Source organism: Carcharhinus amblyrhynchos, chromosome 33 (genome assembly GCF_965287045.1).
Source record: "Carcharhinus amblyrhynchos chromosome 33, sCarAmb.v2.hapA, whole genome shotgun sequence".
Taxonomy (NCBI): Eukaryota; Metazoa; Chordata; class Chondrichthyes; order Carcharhiniformes; family Carcharhinidae; genus Carcharhinus; species Carcharhinus amblyrhynchos.
The window spans coordinates 20,883,793-20,910,040 of record NC_137356.1 but is presented as its reverse complement, the minus strand read 5'-3'; the positions used below and the strand labels follow the sequence as shown (position 1 = coordinate 20,910,040).

Here is a 26,248-nt window from a genome sequence, read left to right as displayed (position 1 = left end):
GAGAGATGAAGCACCCTCAGCTCCACATGGACACCCCCAGACCTGATCACACCCCCTCCCCTACACTGGGCTCTGAAACAGACAGAAAAACAGCAGCAGCCCATCAAATCCAGAGAGTTAGTGTTTCTCTCTCAACCCTCAGTAAACCAATCACTCAGCAGGCCCAGTTCTGTGCTGGGATTGGCTCAGCCCAGCCATCAGTCCCATGGAGCCATTGAACTAAGATGGAGGATGCATTGACCAATCAGCTCCCAGACACTAGAAACAAGGAGGCGGTGCTTTATTGATCATTTGATGACTGGTTGAACAGAGTTTGTTTGTGTTTCCTGTACAGGAACAAGGTGATCAATGAAGCAGAGATCAGAGAGACAGCTGTCACAGTCAGGCTCACAATCAGGACCACCTCAGACTCCACACCTACAAAGCAATGAGAAACCAATGGTTAGTGAAGCTAACACTGAGGGGGAAATGGAAACCAGCAGACAGCCAACTCACCCCCTGGAGACCTCTCCTCCATCCTTCCCTCAGCCTCATTCAGGGAGGCTGTTGCCAGCTTGGTCCCATCAGTATCCAGAATGAGCAGGGGTCCAAGTGAGGCCTCAGCCTCCCACTTCAATCCAGCTTCACTCTCTGCAATATCAACCATTCCAGTTAGAGAGGGGAAAGGGGGGAGCTCCCACATCTAGAGGATCAATGTCCTACCAGCATCAGCTACAAGATCTCTCCTTCCTCTGGACCCAAATCCCAAATCCCTTGTGGTCCCACAGTTCCCCACATGGCAACAGGCACAAATGTCAAAGCTCGATTCCTCCAATGGGGTCCAGCTAAACAAGAGAAATCAGTCAACCAGGTTGTGCATCATTTCTCCACACAAACACATTCCTGAGGGAGAGAGGGGGAACTCACACATTCTGCATCTTCTGCCAAGTACAAGCTTTGTTCCTGGAATCTCTCCGATCCACTGGAACAACTCTCAGGTGACAGGTGATGAAAATCTGAGGGACACATTCAACACAAGTGCTTATTGAGTGACTCCCTCCCAACATGGAGAGCCCAATGATCAGCTTCCACTTACCAAGGAACGCTCATCCCCAAAGAAACGGAAGGCATCCAGGTCAAAGCGGAGCTTGTCCGGCTCCCGCTCCTCTCCTGGCAACACAAAGGTTGAAAAGGAATCCTCAGCTTTGCTGTCCAGGAGGCAACTGAAGAAAGATGGGAAAAGAGACATGAAGTGAATCCAGAGAAGCCATTGAGATGGGAGGAGCTGGAGAAAGCAGAGAGCTCCTTACCCTTTGGAGTCAATGATGCTGTAACTGGGCCTGGAGTCCTGGCCTGGCCTCAATGTAGCTACACAGCAGTCAATGTCGAGCTTCAGGGCCATGTGGTTGCTCATTGAAACAGAGGCCTCAATGTGAATGAGCTCACCCAGGTAGTAGACAGTGGAAGTACGCTCTGTAAGCCAGTCACCTGAAGGACAAGAGTTGGAGACAGTGGGTATAACTCCCAGTGAGTGAGGACAGGAAATCACTCACTATCCACCCATCACATACCATTCATCAGGCGCAGTGAGAATGACAGATGCCCTTCTCCAGACCTGGTGGAGCTGAATGGGATCCAGGTGGGTTTGATGGGGTCACTGCTCACATTGCCCTTCCTGGAAAGACAGTGGAGCCATTTTAGGACAAGGTCAGAGGTCACTAGCAGCTGGAGATCTTATTGACAATTGAGGAAAGATTCTCACCTCAAATAACGACACTCAATGGGAACGACAGCTCCATTGGTTCTCACAATAACAGATCCACGATACTCTGGGCTGTGGCTCAGGTGGGTGCTGTAGATCAGGAAATCTCCACTCATCTGAAAGACAGCAGCTTAAGGAATGAAGAACTGATGTGAAATGAGAATGTTCTACACTGGGGTTAACAATGAACTCATCCCATTAGAACAATTCTTCAGAGGGGATTGACAGGGTCAGTGTGAAGAGGCTGTGCCCCCCTCCTCCCCAGGCTGGCAAGAGTCTGTTGGGTGGTGGGGGGCGTCATCATGATGTGGAGATGCCAGCATTGGACTGGGGTAAACACAGTAAGAAGTCTGACAACACCAGGTTACAAGCAGACCATTGTTCACAAGCTACCCAGCCTTCAGGAGAACAGTGACCACAATACCACACAACCCTGCCACAGCAACCTCTGCAAGACATGCCGGATCATCGACACGGATGACATCACATGTGAGAATACCATCCACCAGGTACACGGGAAATACTCTTGCAACTCGGCCAACATTGTCTACCTGATACGCTGCAGGAAAGGATGTCCCAAAGCATGGTACATTGGGGAGACCATGCAGATGCTACGACTACAGATGAATGAACATCACTCGACAATCACCATGCAAGACTGTTCCCTTCCTGTTTGCGAACACTTCAGCCGTTATGGGCATTTGGTCTCTGACCTTTGGTTAAGCCTTCTCCAAGGCAGCCTTCACAACACAACAGCGCAGAGTCGCTGAGCAGAGACTGATAGCCAAGTTCCGCACACGAGGACAGCCTCAACCGGGATCTTGGGTTCATGCCGCACTCTCTCACCCCCATGACTTGCCTGGGTTTGCATAACCTCACTGTCCTGTCTGGAGACATTGCACATCTCTTTAACCTGGGCTTAATGCTCTTTCCACTCACATTGTCGGCCTCTTTAAGACTTGAACAGCAGGTTAGTTGTAAAGATTCACATTCTAATCAGTAATCTGTAAACTGTCTGTGCTTTATATGCTCTGTCTGAGGCCAGAACTCTCCATTCACCTGATGAAGGGGCAAACCTCAAAAGCTTGAGTTTACTAACAAATAAATTGGTTGGACTTAAACCTGGTGTTGTCAGACTTCTTACAGGGGAGGGGGGTAAGAGAAGAGGAGAGAGTCATCTCAGGACAGGGGTCAGTCATTTAGAACATAGAACATAGAACACTACAGCACAAACAGGCCCTTCGGCCCACGAGTTGCACCGATCACATCAACACCTACCAACCTACAGACCTATCTATAACCCTCAATCTCATTAAACCCCATATACTCATCCAGAAGTCTTTTAAAAGACCCCAGCGAGTTCGCCTCCACCACCACTGACGGCAGCCGATTCCATTCACTCACCACCCTCTGAGTGAAAAACTTACCCCTAACATCACTTCTGAACTTCCCTCCCTGTATCTTAAATCTGTGTCCTCTCATAGCAACCATTTCAACCCGGGGAAATAGCCTCTGAGAGTCCACCCTATCTATTCCTCTCAACATTTTGTAAACTTCTATCAGGTCGCCTCCCAACCTTCGTCTCTCCAGGGAAAAGAGTCCCAGCTCCCTCAACCTAACTTCATAAGGCATGCCTCCCAGTCCAGGCAACATCCTTGTAAATCTCCTCTGTACCCTCTCAATAGCTTCTACATCTTTCCTATAGTGAGGTGACCAGAACTGCGCACAATACTCTAAATGAGGCCTGACAAGGGTCTTATAAATTTGCAGCATTACCTCCCGACTCCTAAACTCAATCCCTCGATTAATGAAGGCCAGTACACCATACGCCTTCTTGACCACCTCCTCCACCTGCGAGGCCGATTTAAGAGTCCTGTGCACCCGGACCCCAAGATCCTTCTGCTCTTCAACACTACTCAGACTTCTGCCCTTGATAGTGTACTCGTTCATCCCGTTGGTTCTGCCAAAATGGACGACTACGCATTTATCCGCGTTGAAGTCCATCTGCCACTTCTCCGCCCAGTCCTGCATCCGATCTATGTCCTGCTGCAACTTTTGCCATCCTTCCAGACCATCCACAACACCACCGACCTTAGTGTCATCAGCGAACTTACTTACTCATCCCTCCACTTCCTCATCCAGGTCATTTATGAAAATGACAAACAACAAGGGTCCGAGAACAGATCCTTGAGGCGCTCCGCTGGTGACTGACCTCCATTCAGAAAAAGCCCCATCCACAACCACTCTCTGCCTTCTGCAGGCAAGCCAGTTCTGGATCCACAAGGCCTAAGGCCCTTGGATCCCATGCCCTCTCACCTTCTCAAGAAGTCTTGCATGGGGGAAATTATCAAACGCCTTGCTGAAGTCCATGTACACTACGTCCACGGCACTCCCTTCGTCAATGTGTTCAGTCACATTATCGAAGATCTCAACTGGGCTTGTAAGGCACGACCTGCCCTTGACAAATCCATGCTGACTATTCCTGATCATGTCAAACCTCTCCAAATGTTCGTAAATCTTGTCCCTCAGAAGCCTCTCCATCAGCTTACCAACCACTGAGGTCAGACTCACCGGACGGTAATTTCCCGGGCTATCTCTGTTCCCTTTCTTGAAAATAGGAACTACATCCGCAATCCTCCAATCCTCTGGAACCTCTCCCGTCTCCATTGACGATGCAAAGATCATCGCCAGGGGCTCCGCCATCTCTTCCCTCGCCTCCCACAGTATCCTGGGGTACATCCCATCTGGTCCAGGCGACTTATCTACCTTGATCGAATTCAAAAGTTCCAACACATCCTCCTCCTTAATATTCACGTACTCAATCTTTTCCATCTGCTGCAAATCCATAACAAAATCTCCCGGATCAGCTTCCACTGTGAATACTGAGGTGAAGTACTCGTTAAGCACCTCTGCCATTTCTTCTGGTTCCACACAAACCTTTCCCCCCTCACCTTTTATAGGTCCTATCCCTTCTCTTCTTATCCTTTTACCTTTCACATATTTATAGAAGGCCTTGGGATTCTCCTTAATCTTACCCGCCAAGGTCTTCTCATGACCCCTTCTGGCTCTCCTAATTTCCCTTTTAAGTTCCTTCCTACAGTCCTTATACTCCTCAAGATCTTTAACCTCTCCTAATTCCCTGAACCTCTTATACACCTTCCCTTTCCTCCTGACTAGGTTCAACACAGCCTTTGTGCACCACGGTTCCCGCGACCTACCAAAACCCCCTTGTCTCATCGGAACGTTGCCATTCAGAGCTCCAGACACACATTCCTTGAATATCTGCCACCTTCCTTCGGTACTTTTCCCTAAGAACGCCTCCTTCCAGTTTATTTGTCCAAGTATCTTCCTGACTTCTTCGTATCTCCCCTTACCCCAGACAAACACCTTCCTAGCCTGCCTGATCCTATCTCGTTCCAATGCAATTGTGAAGGAGATAGAATTATGGTCACCATTTCCAAGATGCTCTCCTACCGAAAGATCCATCACCTGCCCTGGTTCATTCGCCAGTACCAGGTCGAGTACAGCCTCTCCCCTCGTAGGCTTATCCACATACTGTGTCAGGAAACCTTCCTGAACACACCTAACAAACTCCTCCCCATCCAAACCCCTTACCCTAGGGATATTCCAGTCGATGTTTGGGAAATTGAAGTCTCCCATCACGACAACTCTGTTATTAAAACATCTCTCCAGAATCTGTTTCCCTATTTGCACTTCAACTTCCCTGTCACTATTGGGCGGCCTATAGAATAGACCCAGCAAAGTTTTCGACCCTTTGCTGTTCGTAACTTCCACCCACAGAGGCTCTGTAGATAGTCCCTCCACGGCATCCTCTTTCTCTGCAGCCATGACACTGTCCCTGATCAACAGTGCCACTCCACCACCCCTTCTGCCACCCTCCCTGTCCTTCCTGAAGCACCTGAAGCCTGGCACCTGAAGTACCCAGTCCTGTCCCTGAGACATCCAAGTCTCCGTAATGGCCACCACATCACAATCCCAAACAGCAATCCAAGCCCTAAGCTCATCTACCTTATTCACTACACTCCTTGCATTAAAATATATACACTTCAGCCCCTCAGTCTGGGCATTTCCCTTCTCCACCGCCTGTCTAACCTCCCTCCCATACTGCCTGCAGTCCTCCCCTACCTGGGAGCGAACCTCCTCCGTCCCAGTCTCCCCATCACAGTTCCCTCCCCCCATCCTTTCTAGTTTAAAGTCTCCCCGGTAGCCTTAGCCAATCTTCCCGCCAAGGTATTAGTCCCCCTGGTATTTAAGTGCCACCCGTCCTTACTATACAGGTCCCACCTACCCCTAAAGAGGTCCCAGTGATCTAGGAACCGAAATCCCTGCCCTCTACACCAGTCCCTCAGCCACGCATTCACCCTCCACCTCATTTCATTTCTTCCCTCATTCTCCCGTGGCACAGGCAGCAATCCTGAGATTACTACCTTCGCTTTTCTCTTCCTCAGCTGCCTACCCAGTTCCCTATAGTCCCTTTTCACGAGTGCCTCCCTCTTCTTGCCTATGTCAGTAGTACCTATATGTACTACAACCTCTGGTTCCTCATCCTCCCCTTTCAGGATGTCTGGGACCCGCCCAGAGACATCCCGGATCCCAGCCCCAGGGAGACAAACCATTTAGGATTAACGTGGTCAGGAATTTCTCCATCCGGCAGCGAATGAATCCAAGAACAAAGAACAAAGAACAACCCGGCACGGGAAACAGGCCCTTCGGCCCAACGAGCCCATACTGCCATCTTAAAGCATTTTCCTACACCTACCTTGCCCCGTGTGTATGTGAATGGTACCCCTATTGTAACCAGATTCAGGGGAGAATAGTGTAGGGACAATTTGTTACACCAATCAGCCTAACAGCACATCTTTGGGGTGTGGGAGGAAACCGGAGCACCCGGAGGAATCCCACGCAACCACAGGGAGAATGTGTAAACTCCCACAGACACCGGCCCAAATCCATGTGTCTGCACAGCGAGCAGTGATAGTCACTGAGCTGTTGTGGTGCCCGTCTGCTGGTCCAGGTTTAAGCACACACATCGACACAAAGTACTAGACCACTCTCGAAACATCCAAGAGCAGCCCACGCACGACCCACCGTGTGCATGTCCCTCGTTTGACAACAAGGTGGACCGACACCTGTGGATTAAAAGAGACAAAACATTAACATGTAGTATTACATTTCCAGTAACGTCCCGAGGCTCTGACCCTTTTTAAAAACCGTCTCCTTATAACCCTCCATCCCTGTTTCACTCATGTGCCGAAGTAAACAAGTCCTGCGTGCCTGCCTCCACCACCTTACTTGGCAGTGCATTCCATACCCCCATGACCCTGTGTGAAAAACCTCCCTCTAGAATCCAAATTATACTTCTCCCCCCTCACCCTTAGCTCGTGACCCCTCGTGATATTTGTCTCCAATCTAGGAAAAAGCCTGCCACTGTTGACTCTATCTATACCCTTCATTATTTTATACACCTCTATCAGATCCCCACTAAATCTCCGTCTTTCTAAGGAGAAGAGCCCCAGTTTACCCAATCTTTCCTCGTAACCCAGTCCTTCCATACCAGGCAGCATCCTGGTAAACCTCCTCTGCACCCACTCTAGGGTCTCCACGTCCTTCCAGTAGTAAGGTGACCAGAACTGGATGCAGTACTCCAATTGCAGTCAAACCAACATTCTGTACAACTGTAGCATTAGACGCCAGCTCTTATACTCTATACCCCTCTCTATAAAGGCTAGCATTCCGGAAGCTTTCTTCGCAACCTTCTCCACCTGGGTTGCCACCTTCAGATACTTGTGCACTTGCACTCCCAGGTCCCTCTGCATTTCTATACTCTTAATTGGTCTACCTTTTATCATGTAATTCCTCCCTGCATTATTCCTTCCAAAATGCATCACCTCACATTTGTCTGGATTAAACCCCATCTGCCATCAATCTGCCCAAAATACCAGCCTATCTATATCCTGCTGTGTCACCTGACACTCCTCCTTACTATCCACCAATCCTGCCATCTTGGTGTCATCTGCAAACTCGCTGATCACACCACGTACGCCCCCTTCCAAGTCGTTTATATATATTACAAAGAGAAGAGGTCCCAGTACTAAGCCCTGCAGAACACCACTGGTGACAGACCTCCAGCTAGAAAAGGACCCTTCCACTACAACTCTGTCTGCCTGTGGAATTCTCTCCAGCCCCAGAGAGCCAGGAATGGTCACTCACTGAAGATATTCAGGACAGAGGCATTTCTTTCTGGCCATTGAGGGAATCATGTTGTAAAGACAGGAACATGGAGGCTGTGGGAAGCTCAATCCTGATCATAATGACTGGGGAACGGGCTGAAGAGCCTCATCTGGTTAGCAGTGTCACTATGCAACCTCAGCCCTTGCTGCAAGGAGAGATCATTAGCACAAGACCAGAATTAACAGGGAATGGATTCAATAAAAGCTTCAGTTCACAGGAAAAGGAGCTACAAGTTCTCAGGAATTGGGAGCAGGGAAATAGCACAGTTTGGAATCAGGGATCCTTTTATTCCAATGACTGGGAGAGTGGGAAGTGTGGAGTTCCTCTTTAGTCCAATCCATCTCAACTCCCATTTCATTCAGATTCAACCCATTTCTATTCAACTGGACTGAAACTCAACCCTCAGTTGAGTTGATCTGAATGAGGGGGAAATCAAACTGAAAAATCCTCAAAATAGGAAAAGCTGGGAGGAAGCAAAGAGAAGCTTCCAGAACAATGGGGTTGGAGAGACTCAGACCAGTGAAAGTCAAATCCTGAATAGAAAGCTAGTTTGGCCTTTAGAAAGCAGGAGACAGCTATCTCCTCAATATCAATGAGATCTGACCAAGTGTTGGAGTGAAGAGTGGGGAACAACCTCCAGCCCCAGCTCAGAGGCAGAGTTTGAGGATTCACATTCCCTGCAATCTGCTGCCACACTCATGGAGCTCATAGTCAAAGAGGACAGTGTGGTTCTGAGAGTAGATCCTGGTTGGCCGACAACCTGCTGTCCCCAGGGTCAGATCAGCAGCTTTAACCAGGTGCCTGGTTCCAAATAAATCCAGCTGGACCCTGAGCAGCAGCTTGTCCTCTCCACACTGCACCCTCACACTCTGCACTGGAGACACACCTTGACCCTCAGACACACGCAAATGGGAATCAAAGGGAGGCCCAGGAGGAGGGAGTGTCTGAGGCCTCGGGGTGGCTTTGACTATTCCCCATGGAAACTGTTGCCACGTATCAGAGCAACAAACAGCTCCAACTAACACCAGCACTGGGAAGAAACCCCTCACTCCAAAATCCCCCATCATAACAAACAACTCAAGCATCCCTTCAGGCACCAAGTAACACCTTTTATACACACAGCCCACACTCAGCTGACAGCAATTTACACACACACACCCCCCGGGGCTTTTTTTAACCAATCAGGTTGTTTTTTCCCAATGATATAGACTGTATTTTTTAATTTTTTTTTGACAGAGTCAAAATTTTATTTCCAAATGCAGCAAAGTTGACATTTCCATTCGAATCCCAGTCGTTCTTTTGGGTGGGTTGATCCAAGTAAACAAACTTAAATTACGTTCGGACAAAGAAAAAGGGGGCGGCTCCCCAAAAGGAGGGGGAACGGCCCGAACAGAAACAAAGGAAACTTAAAACGAGTCAAATCAAAATGTGATTCTCGGGGTCTATAAGGCACCTCAGCGAGGCGCAGGAAGGGCTCCACGCACACGGAATAGAGTTGGCCGGACAAGGGGCAGCCCTGCCGTACCCCTCTCCCGAAGCGAAGGGGCACCGTCAGCGACCCGTTAACCTTAATCAGACACTCTGCGGCAGAGAAAGGTTTCATGATACAAAAGATAAAGACAGTGGGAATGGGGAGAGTAAAGAAACGGAAAGGGTGCGATTTTCCCAGCCGGCTGCGCTGCTCGAGTCGCTCAGTGAGCCGGGGAATGTCAGCGGGAGGGAAACAAACGGGATTGGCGACGAGCGTCCAGCCAGTGGCGATCTTCCCAGACCATTCTATTGGATGTTATCAGCCTGGCGCTGGGGAAGAGCGTGAGGCTGATTCCAACATTCAGGAGCTGCTCTGGATCTATTCAGCCCAGGACCCAATCGTCTGGGTTTGCAAAAGTTTCCCACCCCGCCAGTGCAGTTCACAGAGTCACAGAGATTTACAGCATGGAAACAGGCCCTTTGGCCCCACTAGTCCATGCTGCCCTTTTGTTTTAAACCCCACGCTAGTGCCAATTGCCCATGGAACTATCTAAACGCTTTTTAAAAGACAAAATGATCCTGCCTCTACTATTACCTCTGGCAGCTTGTTCCAGATACTCACCACCCTCTGCCAGAAAAAATTCACCCTCTGGACACTTTTTGTATCTCTCCCCTCTCACCTTAAACCGATGCCTCTATTTTTGGACTCCCCTACATTTGGGAAAAGATATTGACTGTCTCGCTGATCTGTGCCCCTCATTATTTTACAGACCTCTCTAAGATCACCCCTCAGCCTCCTACGCTTCAGAGAAACAAGTCCCAGTCTATCCAGTCTCTCCTTATAACCCAAACCATCGAGTCCCAGTAGCATCCCAGTAAATCTTTTTTGCACTCCTCCTATTTTAATAATACCCTCTCTGGTGGCGTTCCAGGAAATAGGGTCCAGGTGAAGGTTGGGACGAAGGCACTTTATCTGAATGCACGAAGCATTCGGAATAAAGTGGATGAGCTGGTGGTGCAGATCGGCACAAATGGATATGATCTGGTGGCCATTACAGAGACGTGGCTGCAAGGTGACAGGGACTGGGAGCTGAATGTCCAGGGGTATCAAGTGTTTAGGAATGATAGGCGGGAGGGAAAAGGGGGTGGCGTAGCTCTGCTGATTAAGGATAGCATCAGGGTGGTAGCAAGGGATGATATTGGAGCCAATGAGCAGAAAGTGGAATCGTTGTGGGTGGAGATTAGGAACAGCAAAGGGAGGAAGACGCTGGTGGGTGTCATCTATAGGCACCCGAATAATGATCTGGAGGTGGGGCGGGCTGTTAACGCGCAAATAAATGCGGCGTGCAGGAATGGGACGGCCGTAGTTATGGGGGATTTCAATCTGCATATTGATTGGTCGACCCATGTTGGACACGGTGGGCTTGAGGAAGAGTTCTTGGAATGCTGCCAGGATAGTTTCCTTGAACAGTGTGTGTTGGAGCCGACGAGGGAGCGAGCTGTCTTGGATCTGGTGTTATGTAATGAGGCGGGTAGAATTAGGGACCTTGCGGTGAAGGATCCTCTTGGGGAGAGTGATCATTGTATGGTGGAGTTCCTGGTGCAGATGGAGGAGGAGAAAGTGGGTTCCCGGACATGTGTCCTTTGTTTGAACAGAGGGGAGTACGGTAGGATGAGAGAGGAATTGGCGAATGTGGACTGGGGGAGCGCGTTGGAAGGTAGGTCTGCTGAGGAGCAGTGGAGGATCTTTAAGGAGATCTTTCTTGGTGCTCAGCAGAAATTTATTCCAATGGTCAAAAAGGACCGTAGGAAGAGAGGTAATAAGCCGTGGATAACGAAGGAGGTGAAGGAAAGTGTTAAATTAAAAGCGGAGGCGTTTAGAGTAGCTAAGAATAGTGGGCGAGAAGAGGATTGGGAGAGGTTTCAATGTCAACAAAGATTGACAAAGAATTTGATAAAGAAGGGTAGGAGAAACTATGAAGCTGGGCTAGCGCTTAATATAAAAAAGGATAGCAAGAGTTTTTATAAATATATAAAAATGAAGAGGCTGGCTAGGGTGAACGTTGGACCCTTAGAGAATGAGAAGGGGGACTTAGTGGTAGGGGATGGGGAAATGGCTGAGGTCTTGAATAACTTTTTTGTTTCTGTCTTCACGGAGGAGGACGTGAATAATTTGCCGGGTGTTAGCGATGGAAAGGTGGTCGGAGTGGAGGGTCTCAATGACATTACTGTTACTAGAGAGGCGGTGCTCGACAGACTGGAGGGACTGATTGTGGACAAGTCCCCAGGACCGGATGGAACGCATCCGAGGGTTCTGAAAGAAATGGCGGAGGTGATCGTGGATGCCTTGGTGGTTATTTTCCAAATGTCGCTGGATTCCGGGGAAGTGCCGGAAGATTGGAAAACGGCTAATGTTACGCCATTGTTTAAGAAGGGTGGCAGGCAAAAGGCAGGGAATTATAGGCCGGTTAGTTTAACGTCTGTTGTAGGTAAAATGTTAGAATCTGTCATCAAGGAGGAAATAGTGAGGCATCTTGAGGGGAATTGCTTGATAGAGCCGACGCAGCACGGTTTCATTAAAGGGAAGTCGTGTCTGACAAATTTACTGGAGTTCTATGAGGATGTGTCTAGGGCGGTGGATAGAGGAGAGCCGGTGGATGTGGTGTTTCTTGATTTTCAGAAGGCGTTTGACAAGGTACCTCACAAGAGGTTATTACAGAAGGTCAGGGGACAGGGAGTTGGGGGTAGGGTGTTAGCGTGGATAGAGGACTGGTTGTCAAATAGGAGGCAGAGAGTGGGGGTCAATGGGTGCTATTCGGATTGGCGGTTGGTGACTAGTGGAGTGCCCCAGGGGTCGGTGCTGGGGCCTCAGCTATTTGCCATTCATATAGATGATCTGGAGGAGGGAACCGAGTGTATGGTGTCGAAATTTGCTGATGACACCAAGATTGGTGGAATGGCAAATTGCGCGGAGGGTGTGGAGAGTCTGCAGAAGGATCTAGATAGGCTGGGCGAATGGGCCAGGAACTGGCAAATGGAATTTAATGTTGGCAAGTGCGAGGTGGTCCACTTTGGTAGGAATAATGGTAGGAAGGATTATTACTTACGTGGCGAAAAACTGCAGCAGGCGACGGTGCAGAGGGACCTCAGGGTCCTTGTGCATGAGTCGCAAAAACCCAGCTTGCAGGTGCAGCAGGTGGTCAGGAAGGCGAATGGGATGCTGGCCTTCATAGCGAGGGGGATTGAATATAAAGTAGGGAGGTCTTGCTGCGGCTATATAGGGCATTGGTGAGGCCGCAGCTGGAGTACTGTGTGCAGTTTTGGGCGCCGTACTTACACAAGGATATTTTGGCCTTGGAGGGAGCGCAGAGGAGGTTTACTAGGCTGATGCCGGAGTTGAGGGGGTTGAGCTATGAGGAGAGGTTGAATAAACTAGACTTGTACTCGTGAGAGTTCAGAAGAATGAGGGGAGATCTCATTGAGACGTATAAGATGATGAATGGGATGGATAGGATAGGGGTGGAGAGACTCTTCCCGCTCAGAAAGGACAGTAGGACTAGAGGGCACAGCCTCAAGATAAAGGGGGGCGCGGTTTAGAACGGAGTTGAGGAAGAATTTCTTCACTCAAAGGGTGGTGAATCTCTGGAATTCTCTGCCCGTTGAAGTGGTGGAGGCTGCCTCGCTAAATATTTTTAAGACGCGGGTTGATGGGTTTTTGATAGGCGAGGGGATTAAGGGTTATGGGGAGAGGGCGGGAATGTGGAACTGAGCCACGACAGATCAGCCATGATCTTATTGAATGGCGGGGCAGGCTCGAAGGGCTAGATGGCCTACTCCTGCTCCTATTTCTTATGTTCTTATGTTCTAATAGAGTGACCAGAACTGCACACAGTGTTCCAAGTATGACCTTACCAATGTCTTGTACAACTTCAATAAGACGTCCCAACTCCTGTATTCAATGTTCTGACCGATGAAACCAAGCATGCCGAATGCCTTCTTCACCACTCTGTCCACTTTCAAGGAACTATGAACATATACCCCTGGATCTCTTTGTTCTGTAACTCTCCCCAGTGCCCTACCATTAACTGAGTAAGTCCTGTCCTGGTTCAATCTACCAAAATGCATCATCTCGCATTTGTCTCAATTAAACTCCATCTGCCACTCGTCAGCCCACTGGCCCAACTGATCGAGATTCCATTGCACACAGAGAGAACTTTCCTCACTGTCCACCGTGCCAACAATCTTGGTGTTATCTGCAAACTATCTAATCATGCCTCCGATATTCACATTAATATAAACGACAAACAAGTGTCTACACAAGTGGGGATCATGTCTGGTCCCCCATTAATGTGGGCTAGACCTGATGGTCTCACTGGAGGGACGAGAGCCCATTGAGGCTCCCCGGGGAGTTCGGGGCCAGGGGATGCCTGGGAGATGAATACACACACAGTAGCCCCCTCAGCACGCTGCTGCCCACCTCTCGAGTGGGATTAGCCCCCCACACCGACCGGCGTAAATCCCCTGACAGCCCCTGTCTGTACAGAGTGCCAGAAATTCATTAAACTGAGCTCTCCGAAAACACAGGTGGCAAAAACTACCATGTTCCTGACCATTGGGCACTGGCACGGTGGCACAGTCGTTAGTACTGTTGCCTCACAGTGCCAGAGGCCCAGGTTCAATTTCCAGCCTGGGTCACTGCCTGTACAGAGTCTGCATGTTCTACCTGTGTCTGCGTGGGTTTCCTCCGGGTGCTAAGGTTTCCTCTCACTGCCTGAAAGACGTGCTGGTTAGGGTGCATTGGCCAGGCTAAATTCTCCCTCTGTGTACCCGAACAGGCACCAGAGGGTGGTGACTAGGGGGTTTCCACAGTAACTTCATTGCAGTGTTAATGTAAGCCCACTTGTCACACCAATAAATAAACTGAAACTTTGTTTTGGTGATAATTGTACCCAAGATGTCTCCAGGTGGGACTGGTTACCCGACAACTGTCGGAATGGAACAGGAAGGAATAAAGAAAGCAATGAGACAAAATGAAAGCAACAGAAAAGCTGGAATGAAGGTGGAGAGTCTGATGTGAAATTGTTGAACTCAGAGCTGAGTCCGGAATGTTGTCGAGAGTCCATTCGAAAGAGGAGCTGCTGTTCCTCCAGCTCGCGTTGAGCTTCATCCCAACACTGTCACAGGACAAGGACAGCAAGGTCAGAGTGTCCGCAAGGTGGGGGATTGAAATGACAAACCACAGGAAGCTCAGGGTCACCAGCCCAAGTGACCAGAAAATCCCACCCAACGTTAAACAATTTATTGGAGTTGTTTGAAGAAGTAAAATGTGTCGTGAATAAAGGGGAACCAGTGGATGTACGGTACTTAGGTTTCCTGAAGGTATTTAATAAAGTGCCACATCAAAGACTGTGGTGAAAAATAAAAGTTCCTGGTGTGGAACGGACCGGGGAAATGTTCCATTTCACTCTGGGAGAAAAAGTGTTGGATTGGAACTAAGAACAATACAGGAACAAGCCCTTTGGCCCACCGAGTCTGCAGCAATTAGTCATCCTGATTTAGACCATTACTTGTTTCCCATGTGCAGTTTCTATCTCTCTGTTCACCTCCCGTTCATGTGTCTATCAAGATACACCTTGAATGTTGCTAATGTGCCTGATTCCACCACCTTCTCCAGCAGCGAGTTCCAGGCACCCATCACTCTCTGTGTGAAAAACTTCCTCTACACATCTTCTCGAAACTTCACCCCCTCACCTCGGACTTGTGCCCTCTTGTAGTTGATTCTTCCACCCTTGGAAAAAGCCTCTGACTATCCACCCAATCTCTGCTTCTCATGATTTTGTCAGGTGTGTCCCTCGGACAATCCCTGATGCACCAACAGAATTGCTAGCCAATTCCTGCTCCGCCGTTGGGACCCCGGGCGTGAGGGATTCAATTCTGCCCAGTGTGTCTGACCAGCTGAGACATGGAAAAGGTTTCAGTTCAGGAAAATGCAGCAAATCAGATCTTCAACTGAGCCCGAGAGAGAGAAAAACCAATGAACAGAACAGAAGGATTTGGAGAATGAGTGAAATACAGAAGATGTGACTATTTTCTCTCCATGAAATCTCTCTAATCCAGGCCAATCATCAGTACTGGGGAAAGAACTGGGTAGCACGATGACACAGTGGTTAGCACTGCTGCCTCACTGCGCCACGGACCCAGGTTCAATTCACAGCTTGGGTCACTGTCCTTGCAGAGTTGCACATTCTCTCTGTGTCTGCATGGGATTCCTCCGGGTGTTCCGGTTTCCTCCCACAGTCTGAAAGACATGCTTGTTCGGTGTATTGGCCATGCTAAATTATCCCTCAGTGTCCCCGAACAGGCACCTGAATGTGGTGACTACATTTTCACAGTAGCTTCATTGCAGTGTTAATGTAAGCCTACTCGTGACACTCAAAATAGCGGAGGCAGGGGAGGCAATGGCCCAGTGATATTAACACGATGCTATGAATCCAGAAACTCAGCTCATGTTCTGGGGATCCAGATTCGAATCCCACCACGGCAGATCGTGGAATCTGAATTCATTAAAAAATATCTGGAATGAAGAATCTACTGATGACCATGGAACCATTGTCAATTGTCGGAAAACCCACCCGGGTCACAAATTTCCTTTCGGGGAGGAAATCTACCTTCCTTTCCCGGCCTGGCCTACATGTGACTACAGAGCCACAGTCATGTGGTTGACTCTCAACTGCCCTCTGAAATGGCCTAACAAGCCATTCAGTTCAAGGGCAACTAGGGATGGGCAATAAATGCTGAGCAGCCAGTGATGGCCATGTCCCACAGAGGAATCAAAAAAACTCAACACTGAATTCAGAGTAAACGGTGCAGCTCGATAATCAGTCCCAAATGTTTGATGTTGTTCATTCATGGGATGTGGACATCATTGACTGGGCCAACATTCAGAGGGATATCATGCCTAACAAATTTGATAGTATTTGTTGAGAAGGTGACCAGTTGTGTAGAGCAGTTGATGGAGTTGAAATGGATTTCCCAAAGCCTTTGACAAGGTCCCACATGGGAGAATTATAAAGAAATCAAATGCAGATGGGATATAGTGTAACTTTAATAAAGTGGATTCAAAATTGGCTCAGTTGTGGAGGGGGATAAGAAAAGGAAAAACAGACCATTGTTCGCAGCAAACTACCCAGCCTTCAGGAGAACAGTGACAACAATACCACACAACCCTGCCACAGCAACCTCTGCAAGACATGCCGGATCATCGACATGGATACCATCATCACACGTGAGAACACCATCCACCAGGTACACGGTAAATACTCTTGCAACTCGACCAACATTGTCTACCTGATACATTGCAAGAAAGGATGTCCCGAAGCATGGTACATTGGGGAGACCATGCAGACGCTATGACAACAGACAAATGAGCGTTGCTCGACAATCACCAGGCAAAACTGTTCCCTTCCTGTTGGCGAACACTTCAGTGGTCACGGGCATTCAGCCTCTGACCTTCGTTAAGCATTCTCCAAGGCGGACTTCACGACACACGACAGCACAGAGTCACTGAGCAGAGAATGATAGCCAAGTTCTGCACACGTGAGGACAGTCTCAACAGGGATCATGGGTTCATGTCGCACTATCAGTAACCCCCAGGACTTGCCTGGGTTTGCAAAGCCTCACTTACTGTACTGTCTGGAGACAATACACATCTCTTTAAACTGTGATCAGTGCTCCTTCCACTCACATTGTCGGCCACTTCAAGACTTGAACAGGTGCAAAGATTTGCATTCTGATCAGTAATCTGTAAACTGTCTGTGCTTTATATGCTCTGTCTGAGGCCAGAACTCTCCATTCACCCTCGAAAGCTAGTGAGTTTACTATCAAATAAATCGGTCGGACTAAAACCTGGTGTTGTCAGACTTTTTACTGTTATTAGTGACTTGAAACCAGTGTCCAGTTGTGACGACAGGGATCTGAGCTGTGTCCCCTATTATTTATCATTTAATTAAAAGACAGAGAGCACTACTGGGGGGGTAGGATTAGTAAGTTTGCCGATGACACAAAGATTGGCCGGGAGGTTAACAGTGAGATTGTGAATCTTCAGCTACAGCAAGATATAGACGGGATGGTCAAATGGGCGGATAAGTGGCAGATGGAATTTAACCCTGAAAAGTGTGAGGCGATACACATTGGAAGGAGTAATTTGTTAAGTAATTATTCAGTGAACGGCGTGACACTAGGAAGTTCCTGAAGCACAAAGGGACCTTGGCGCGTTTGTCCACAGATCTCTGAAAGCTCAAAGGCATGTTAGTAAGATGGTGAAAAAGGCATTTGGGACATTTGCTTTTCTCATTCCAGGGATAGATGCCAAAAGCTGGGAAGTCATGTTGGAGTTGTCTTGATTTGGTGAGGCCACAGCTAGAATACTGTGTGCAGTTCTGGTCACCACTTTATAGGAAGGTCACCACCTCGTGGAACCCAGCTGGTGATAGTCAGGAGGCTGCCCCTGCCTGTGCGACTGAACTCAAACACATACCCGGAAGGCAGTGCAGTACCAGCATCAACGTTTATGCCTTAAGGGTCCACAATGGGCACCCCCGCGCTCCCACCGGTACGCTCTCCCTGCCTACCATGGCCAGTTTGTTATTGGTAGGCAACCCATTGAGGTGACGCTTGACACCAAGGATGGTGTTGGGTTGTCATCGTCCAGACTCATGGGAACGCTGGTTATTGGGAGGGGGTGGGGAGCTGGGATGAATAATTGGACTAAATGTTTCTCTCTCTCTGCCACCATCCAATGACCCCCATCCCAACCCCATGACCCCCCCATCCACCATCATTTTGAAACTCCTGCTGAAAAAAGCAGTTTTTACACAAATTCAGCTCTTAGAATCTGTTTGGGAGAATCCCACCCAGGGTGTGCATGAAGTTTTAAAGTTGTTTTTCAATCTCCAATCCCATGATGTCAATCTTAATTCATAAAGAAATGATTGCCCTCTATTCATTGGATGAGTTGTCCATCTGGTGAACAAATAGCATCTACAGAACGCAATAATCACCAATCTTCATTGTGGCTCAGTTATCACGTGGATGGTTTTTACCTGAGATCTCTGCGTCTTTTCCATGGCACGTTAAGACAAACACATGCCGAGGTAGATGGGGACACAGTAGTATCGTCACTAGATTTGTAATCCAGACACCCAGGTACAAATCCCACCACGGCCGCTGGTGAAATTAGATTTCAATAAAAATCTAGAATTAAAAGTCTAACAATGACCATGAAATGATTGCCAATTGTTGGAAAAACCTATTTGGTTCACTAATGACCTTTAGGGATGGAAATCTGCCATTTTTACCCGGTCTGGCCGATATGAGATTGCAGATCTCCAGGTGTGTGGGTGACTCTCAAACGTGCCCTGAAATGGGGGGGCAGTTTGGGATGGACAATAAATGCTGGTTGCAGCCAGCAACACCCACATCACATAAATGAATAAAAAATATACAACAGGAGAAAGAACAAGCAGATTATTTGATCCAGGTGGAAAGTTGTTTATTTATCTTATTTGATTAACGTATTAAAGGTTAGAATGATTTATCCAGTTTCTCACATGAAGTCAAATTGCTGCATATTTGTTGAAGCTAACAATGAAATAGCAATCGATTACGGGATGTTTTGCTCTTTGTTTCTATTCCCGGAGCCAGCTGGGCATGTTTTAATTTCTATTTGTTTCCCCAGCAACATTTCAAGATCAGAGTGATGGGATATTTCAGCACAGACTTTAATTCGTTACGGAATTTATTCTGAGTTGCTGCATAAATGTAGGTATTTGTGCAAGAACTCAAAAGCTGAAGCATAAAACCGATTTCTTGGAGGAAATCCGAAATGCTAATTGATGCATTATCTTGCATCATGATCATTCGCAGGCATATAGAATTCACCAGAAACATCACCCAGAGCAAGATAAAATTTCCTGAGATGACAAAGAGTAAAATGATGGGTTTTCTTCGCTTCTCAATTTCAGGATCACTGGGATTCTTCCCACTGCTGTGGAGCCGGAGTCTCCTCCGGGCCCCGCTCGACACCAGAATGTGTCTAACAGTCAGTGCATTGAGCAGAAGGATCAGAAAGAAAGGAACAAACGGAGTTAAAATATAATGTATTGTTTCTACTGCTCCCCATACCCTTGAAAAAAGAAAGGTGTCTAACACGTTACAAAACCAAGGAATGTTAAACAGTAGATATTCACTGCTCAAAATAAAATACCAGAAAGTATTTTTCAATAAGAACAGCACCGTCACGCTTCCCACAACTATGGTCGCTGTTCTCTCTGTGCAATATTTTGCTTTCAACTTCTGACAACAAATTGCCACAAATCGATCAAAGGTAAAAGCAACTGTGTACCAGACTGAACAGTCAGTTATTGCATAAAGCAGGACGCCGTGTATATTACATAATTTAATGTTCCGTACAAAAAGGAAGTGTGTGGCATGAGCAATGGGAATCTGTCTGAGTATCACATCAACTATAATAACCAGTAGATCTGCCACTGCCATGGATACCAGGTATCGAGCGACACATTTCGAGAGACCACATCGTCCTTGAGATAGGATCACAATCGTCACGAAGTTCACTGGAAGGGAGTTTGCAAAAGAAAAAGCAGCAGTATTCAATGAGATTTCAGTCTGAAATTAGAATTTTCATTACTACATACACTGAGAGTGTCTTCTTTGTGAGAGTTTCTCCTGTTGGAGACAGGCATTGGAAAAGCAGCAATGGAATGTGAAATAAAGAACCAAACAGGATCAAACTATCCAGAATAGATACAGAATCTAAGCTCTTAAAGTTAAAATGCATTGATTAGTGTAACAAATACACTTACATTAACACTGCGATGAAGTTACTATGAAAAATCCCTGAGTCGCCACACTTCTGTACCTGTTCGGGGACACTGAGGGAGAATTTAGCACGGCCAATGCACCAAACCAGCACGACTTTCAGAATCTGCTGCAAACGTTAAGAAATGTCATTCCTGAGATGGGGGATTGCTGCTCCATCTTGTATAAAATAACAAGCTATTGTTTGTGAAAGCAGCAATCACCCAAACTTGGAAAGAACTGAAAGCTGTGTAGAATTGGGCTTTCACTGTAATAGATGTCAGGCTGCTGTTGCCTGGGAGGGAGATTTGGGGCGTGGATATTCCTGTGATCACTGCTCACCGATTGTTAGAAGAAAGTGCACAAATGTGGAAACAGTACGGGTTCACAGTCCAGTTCAGCGCTGGGGCATCAAACTCTCCTCCTCCCCACACTCCATTGAGACAGAGCTTGTCCAGGGAACAGCTTTGCCGAGGCAGATTGTTCAGGGGAGATTAAAGTTGGCATTATTGGAAGAGGAACATAGAAATCTCAGCATCCTTGCCAACAGAGCCACATCAGGCAACATCCATGGACAACTTATCCAATTACTGTGTGAAAAATGATAGGGTATTTCGCTACACTTTCAGACTAACTCAGAAACGTGGAGGTGAAACGTGCTACTTCTAGATGTGGTGCCCCGTGTGATGATGCACGCACAAGCCCAGTCCCATTTCCCAGCACTTCCTGCATTGTGTTGGATGCAATGGTGTTTGCAGTGTTCCTCTAAATGCTTCTTAAGTGTTGTGAAGGGGAGAGGGAGGGGGCCGGGTAAAAGCTGTGTCGGCAAATCCGTGCAAATTCAGTGGTCTCCTTTTGCACGGCAGGGATTTGATGTTCAACTCTTTGTCTGCATATTTATCACAACTCTGTCACATTGCTGCTCTACATCTGAAAATGCGTGCGGAATAAAGACTTGGAAATGCAAATAAAGTCTTGAAAACATAACTGAGCAAATAGCAACATGCAGTTTTACATCAGGCATTGTGTCCAAATGATGTGTTAAACTATCAAAGCTTGCTATGTCCTGGTACAGCAAGCATCAGAATTTTATTCCGTGTCCTGGCTTGGGAATATACTGCCGTTCCTTCATGGTTTCCGAGTAAAAGTCCGTGGAGTCTGGAATTGCTGGCGTTCCAATATCACAAAATATAGCAGCAGAGCAAAAGCTGCTTCATCTGCACTGTCCCAAGAGCAAGAACGATTGGGCAATAAATGCTGAACACACAGATGCCCACGCCAATTCAGTAAAAGAATGAAACATCTGGCAAAGTGAGGAGGTGATCGTGTAACAAACAGAATTAGGTAGATATGTTCCAGTGTGACACATGGAGACAGATACATAGAACACACTGAACATGGCAAATTGTGATTTAGCTCACAAAATCTCTGTCTTCATGTTTCTTCACCATCAACAGCACTAATTCAGCATATGTTACTTACCAGGACCATCAATGAGCTGAAAGAGTGAAAGGAATCCGGAAGTACAGAGGAGAAATGCCACAGTTAAACATGATGCATGGAGTTAACAGCAACACTTACAGGGAACGCCAAGAGCAGCGATGATGGGATAATATATCTTCTGCACTTCACAGAGTGTGTGTAGCACACGGAAGGTTATTGAGAATTCCCGAAGCATGTTTGGACTTTGGCAGCAGAGAGTGAACCAGTCAGCACTCGAGGTTACTGAGGCATTGTGGAAGGACATTGAAAGAAGCCTCACATTTATGTGGGAGTGGAATCCACAGAGAGGAGTTTCTCTGGGGATTAAAATTACTGACAATGAATAAACAAACACAATGTTTTCAATATTTCAATTCGAACCCTCTGAGATTTTCAAAAATGCAGCTAAGCAGACACTGGACGGACAGAAAGGGAAAGCGTTCAACAAATAACAACAACCAAAGAACAAAGAATTTACAGGGCAGGAACAGCCCTTTGGCCCTCCAAGCCTGTACCGACCATGCTGCCCGACTGAACTCAAACCCTCTCCCCTTCCGCAGATCATATCCTCTATTCCCATTCTATTCATGGATTTCTCAAGACGCCCCTTAAAACTCACTGTTGTATCTGCTTCCATTCCTTCCCCCAGCAATGGGTTCCAGGCATCCACCACCATCTGTGTCAAAAATCTGCCTCGTATATCTCCTTAAAACCTTGCCCCGGCACCTTAAACCTCTGCTTCCTCGTAAGTGACTCTTGCACCCAGGGAAAAAGCTTCTTACTGTCCACCTTGTCCATGCCTCACAATCTTGTTGTTCATCCATCAGGACCTCGACACCATGAGTCATATTGAGGCTGGTTGCGGTGTGTCCGAAGATGACTGATCAGGGCCAATTCGGGTATGGAATGTCCTGGCACATATTGGGCAGATTTGTGTGGGCACTGTAGTTGTTGCGCTGGTGGCTCTGGATTTGTGCAACTGGTGTTTAAGTTGTGCTTCAGCACTGCACCTTGCTTCATAAGCTTGACAGCCTTTGTGGGTGAGGCAGCAGCAGGTAGGGCGGTTTTGTGCCAGTCTTTTCCAGGTGGTCGTGTTTATGTCAAGCGACTTCAAGGAGGACTTTAGTGTGTTTTTGTAATGTTTCCTCTGCCCTCCATGCGAGCGTCTTCCAGCAGAGAGTTCCCCAAAAAGGAGCTGCTTGGATCTGCGCTCGTCCAGCAAACGGATGATGTTAGCGCGAGTGGGCGGACACGATCACTCCGGACTCAGGGTCAGGTTCAACAGCGGGACAGCTTTATTTTAACATCGACGGAGGTGCAGTCAGGACAGACAGACCGACCTGTCCCGCAAGCACTCTAAAGACCCGCCGCAATGGGTTACAGTTATACCTGATCTTCAATACATTGTACAATTCAAATACTAATGTTTTGTTTCCAGTATTCGACTCTGACCATCCTGTTTCGATGTCTTCAAGTATTGGAACGATGTTTTTAAGTGTGTGTTAATGGTTTCTGTCTGATGGGTTTATTAATGGTCTAGAATCTCCGGGGTTTGAACAATGGGTGTTTGACTGATCTCAGGAAGTTTGTGGGGCCAGGGATGCCTCCTTAGTTATGCTAATTCTTAGGTTTCTCCATAGAGGGTTGCTTGATTAGAGCAGAGGTGCTGATTTGGTTGGATGGGGGTGTACTTTTTAATTTCCATCCTGTAGGTGCCATCCTGTCCGGTTCCCTTTGTGTGCAAGCCCTCATTTGCATTCTAAAAGCATGTCCTTGCCTGCGAGTCTGTGTCTGTTCCCTTGTGACCTTTAGTGAGGAGGCTCTGAGTGCAACTTTACTCTGCTTCCATATTGTGTATCCAATTTCAGAAAATTTATTGTCCAATAACAATGACATGACCTGCCCACCGGGTCTGTGCTCTCATCAGCCGTGTGTGGACTGATGGTAGACTTGCTCCAGAGAGAACTTCAGTGTCTGGTACATTGTCTTGCCGTCTAATGTGTAATATTCTGCGAAGACAAGTCATGTGGAAATGATTGAGCTGTCTTGCATGCCTTCGATAGACAGTCCACATTTCACAGGCATACAGGAGGGTAGTGAGTACCGCGGTGCTGTAGACCTTCAGTTTTGTTTGTGAGCTGATTCCTCGACGTTCCCATACAGTGGAGTGCAGTCGACCGAAAGCAGAACTTGCCTTTGCTATTCTGCAGTTAACTTCTGTATCAATAGTCACTGCTTGGGAGAGGGTGCTGCTAAGATCAGTGAACTGGTCCACTGCCTGTAGTTTCTGTCCTTTGATTGTGATTATGGGTTCTGTGTACGGTACATGAGGAGCAGGCTGGTGCATGACTTCAGTCTTTTTAATGTTGATGGTGAGTCCAAAGTTGTCACTAGCTGTGGAAAATTTGTCCATACTGACTTGTATCTCTGGCTCTGAGCCAGTAAACAGGGCGCAGTCATCGGCAAAGAGGAAGTGTCTCAGAACAGTCTCCTTCACTTTGCTAATGGCTTGAAGTCTCCTCAGGTTGAAGAGTTTCATAGAACATAGAACATAGAACACTACAGCGCAGAACAGGCCCTTCGGCCCACGATGTTGCGCCGACCAATAAAAAAACAATGACCCACTAACCTAAACCAATCCCTTTTCGTCCATAAACATATCCACGGATCTCTTAAACGCCCCCAAACTAGGCGCATTTAGAACTGCAGCAGGCAGGGCATTCCAATCCCTCACCACCCTCTGGTTAATGAACCTACCCCTTACATCCATCCTATAACTACCCCCCCTTAATTTAAAGCCATGCCCCCTCGTGCCAGCTTTCTCCATCCGAGGGAAAAGGCTATCACTATCCAGCCTATCTAAACCTCAAATCATCTTATATGTTTCAATAAGATCCCCTCTTAGCTGCCTTCTTTCTAGCGAAAACAACCCCAAATCCCTCAGTCTCTCCTCATAGGACCTTCCGTCCATACCAGGCAACATCCTGGTAAACCTCCTCTGCACCCTCTCCAAAGCCTCCACATCTTTCCTGTAATGTACTCTGTACTTGAGGCTGATTCCAGCAACACTGTCCTGGAATACATCATTCAGCATGGCAGTAAACATCATGCTGAACAGTCTGGGTGTTTGACACCATTGGTGACTGGGAAATCCTTCAAAGTTTCTCTGCCGTCCAGTGCTCTGGCCATCGTACCATCATGGAACTGGCATTCCATCTGAATGAATCTGGGGGGGCAGCCGAACATTGACATGATCCTCCACAGGCCTTGTCGGCTGACAGTGTCGACTTCTATCAGGTCACCCCTGAACCTCCGTCATTCCTGTGGGAACAAACAAACTTCCTTCAACTTCCATGTTCTCATAACTGATGCCCTCCATACCAGACAACATCCTGGTAAATCTTTTCTACACCCTCTCCAAAGCTTCCACATCCTTCTGGTAGTGTGGTGACCAGGATTGAACTCTATATTCCAAATGCGGCCTCACTAAGGTTCTATAAAGCTGCAACATGACTTGCCAATTTTTAATCTCACTGCCCCGGCCGATGAAGGCAAGCATGCCGTATGCCTTCTTGACTACCTTCTCCACCTACATTGCCTCTTTCAGTGACCTGTGTACCTGTACACCCAGATCCCTTTCCCTATCAATACTCTGCCATTTACTGTATATTTCCTATTTGTATTAGACCTTCCAAAATGCATTCCCTCACATTTGTCCAGATTAAACTCCATCTGCCCCATCTCTACCCAAGTCTCCAACTAATCGATATCCTGCTGTATCCTCTGATGGTCCTCATCGCGATCCGCAAATCCACCAACCTTTGTGCTGTCTGCAAACTTACCAAACAAACCAGTTACATTTTCCTGCAAATTATTTATATGTATAAATAATTATTAAATTATAATATAATTATTATATAATTAATAAAAATTATAACAATTATTATATGATAAATAATTATAAATTATATATAAATAAGAGCCAGAAGGGGTCATGAGAAGGCCTTGGTGGGTAAGATTATGGAGAATCCCAAGGCCTTCTACAAATATGTGAAGAGTAAAAGGATGACAAGAGAAGGGATTGGACCGATAAAAGGTGAAGGGGGAAATGTCTGTGTGGAACCAGAAGAAATGACAGAGGTGCTTAATGAGTACTTTGCCTCGGTATTCACGGTGGAAAGTGATCTGGGAGGTTGTACTACAGGTTTGCGGCAGACTGAAAAGATTGCGTGTGTGGACGTTAAGAAAGAGGATGTGTTGGAACTTTTAAATTCTAACAAGATAGATAAGTCACCAGGACCGGATGGGATGTACCCCAGGTTACTGTGGGAGGTGAGGGAAGTGATTGCAGAGCCCCTGGCAATGATCTTTTGCGTCGTCAATGGAGACAGGAGAGGTTCCGGAGGATTGGAGGATTGCGGATGTGGT

General features: G+C 47.4%; 1 protein-coding gene across 1 annotated transcript in view; it reads right to left on the bottom strand.

Annotated features, from left to right (window-relative positions):
- Positions 1–280: 280 nt before the first annotated feature.
- The window catches only part of LOC145360934 (zona pellucida sperm-binding protein 3-like), a 41,552-nt gene continuing 15,584 nt past the window's right edge, over positions 281–26,248 (bottom strand). The window contains exons 2-10 of the mRNA XM_080216440.1: positions 8,666–8,862; positions 1,742–1,852; positions 1,551–1,654; positions 1,290–1,467; positions 1,076–1,202; positions 907–995; positions 703–824; positions 496–630; positions 281–417 (exon numbers count right to left, since the gene is read on the bottom strand). Coding sequence (XP_080072566.1) covers positions 281–417; positions 496–630; positions 703–824; positions 907–995; positions 1,076–1,202; positions 1,290–1,467; positions 1,551–1,654; positions 1,742–1,852; positions 8,666–8,862 — 1,200 coding nt within the window. The remainder of the gene's footprint in view (positions 418–495; positions 631–702; positions 825–906; positions 996–1,075; positions 1,203–1,289; positions 1,468–1,550; positions 1,655–1,741; positions 1,853–8,665; positions 8,863–26,248) is intronic.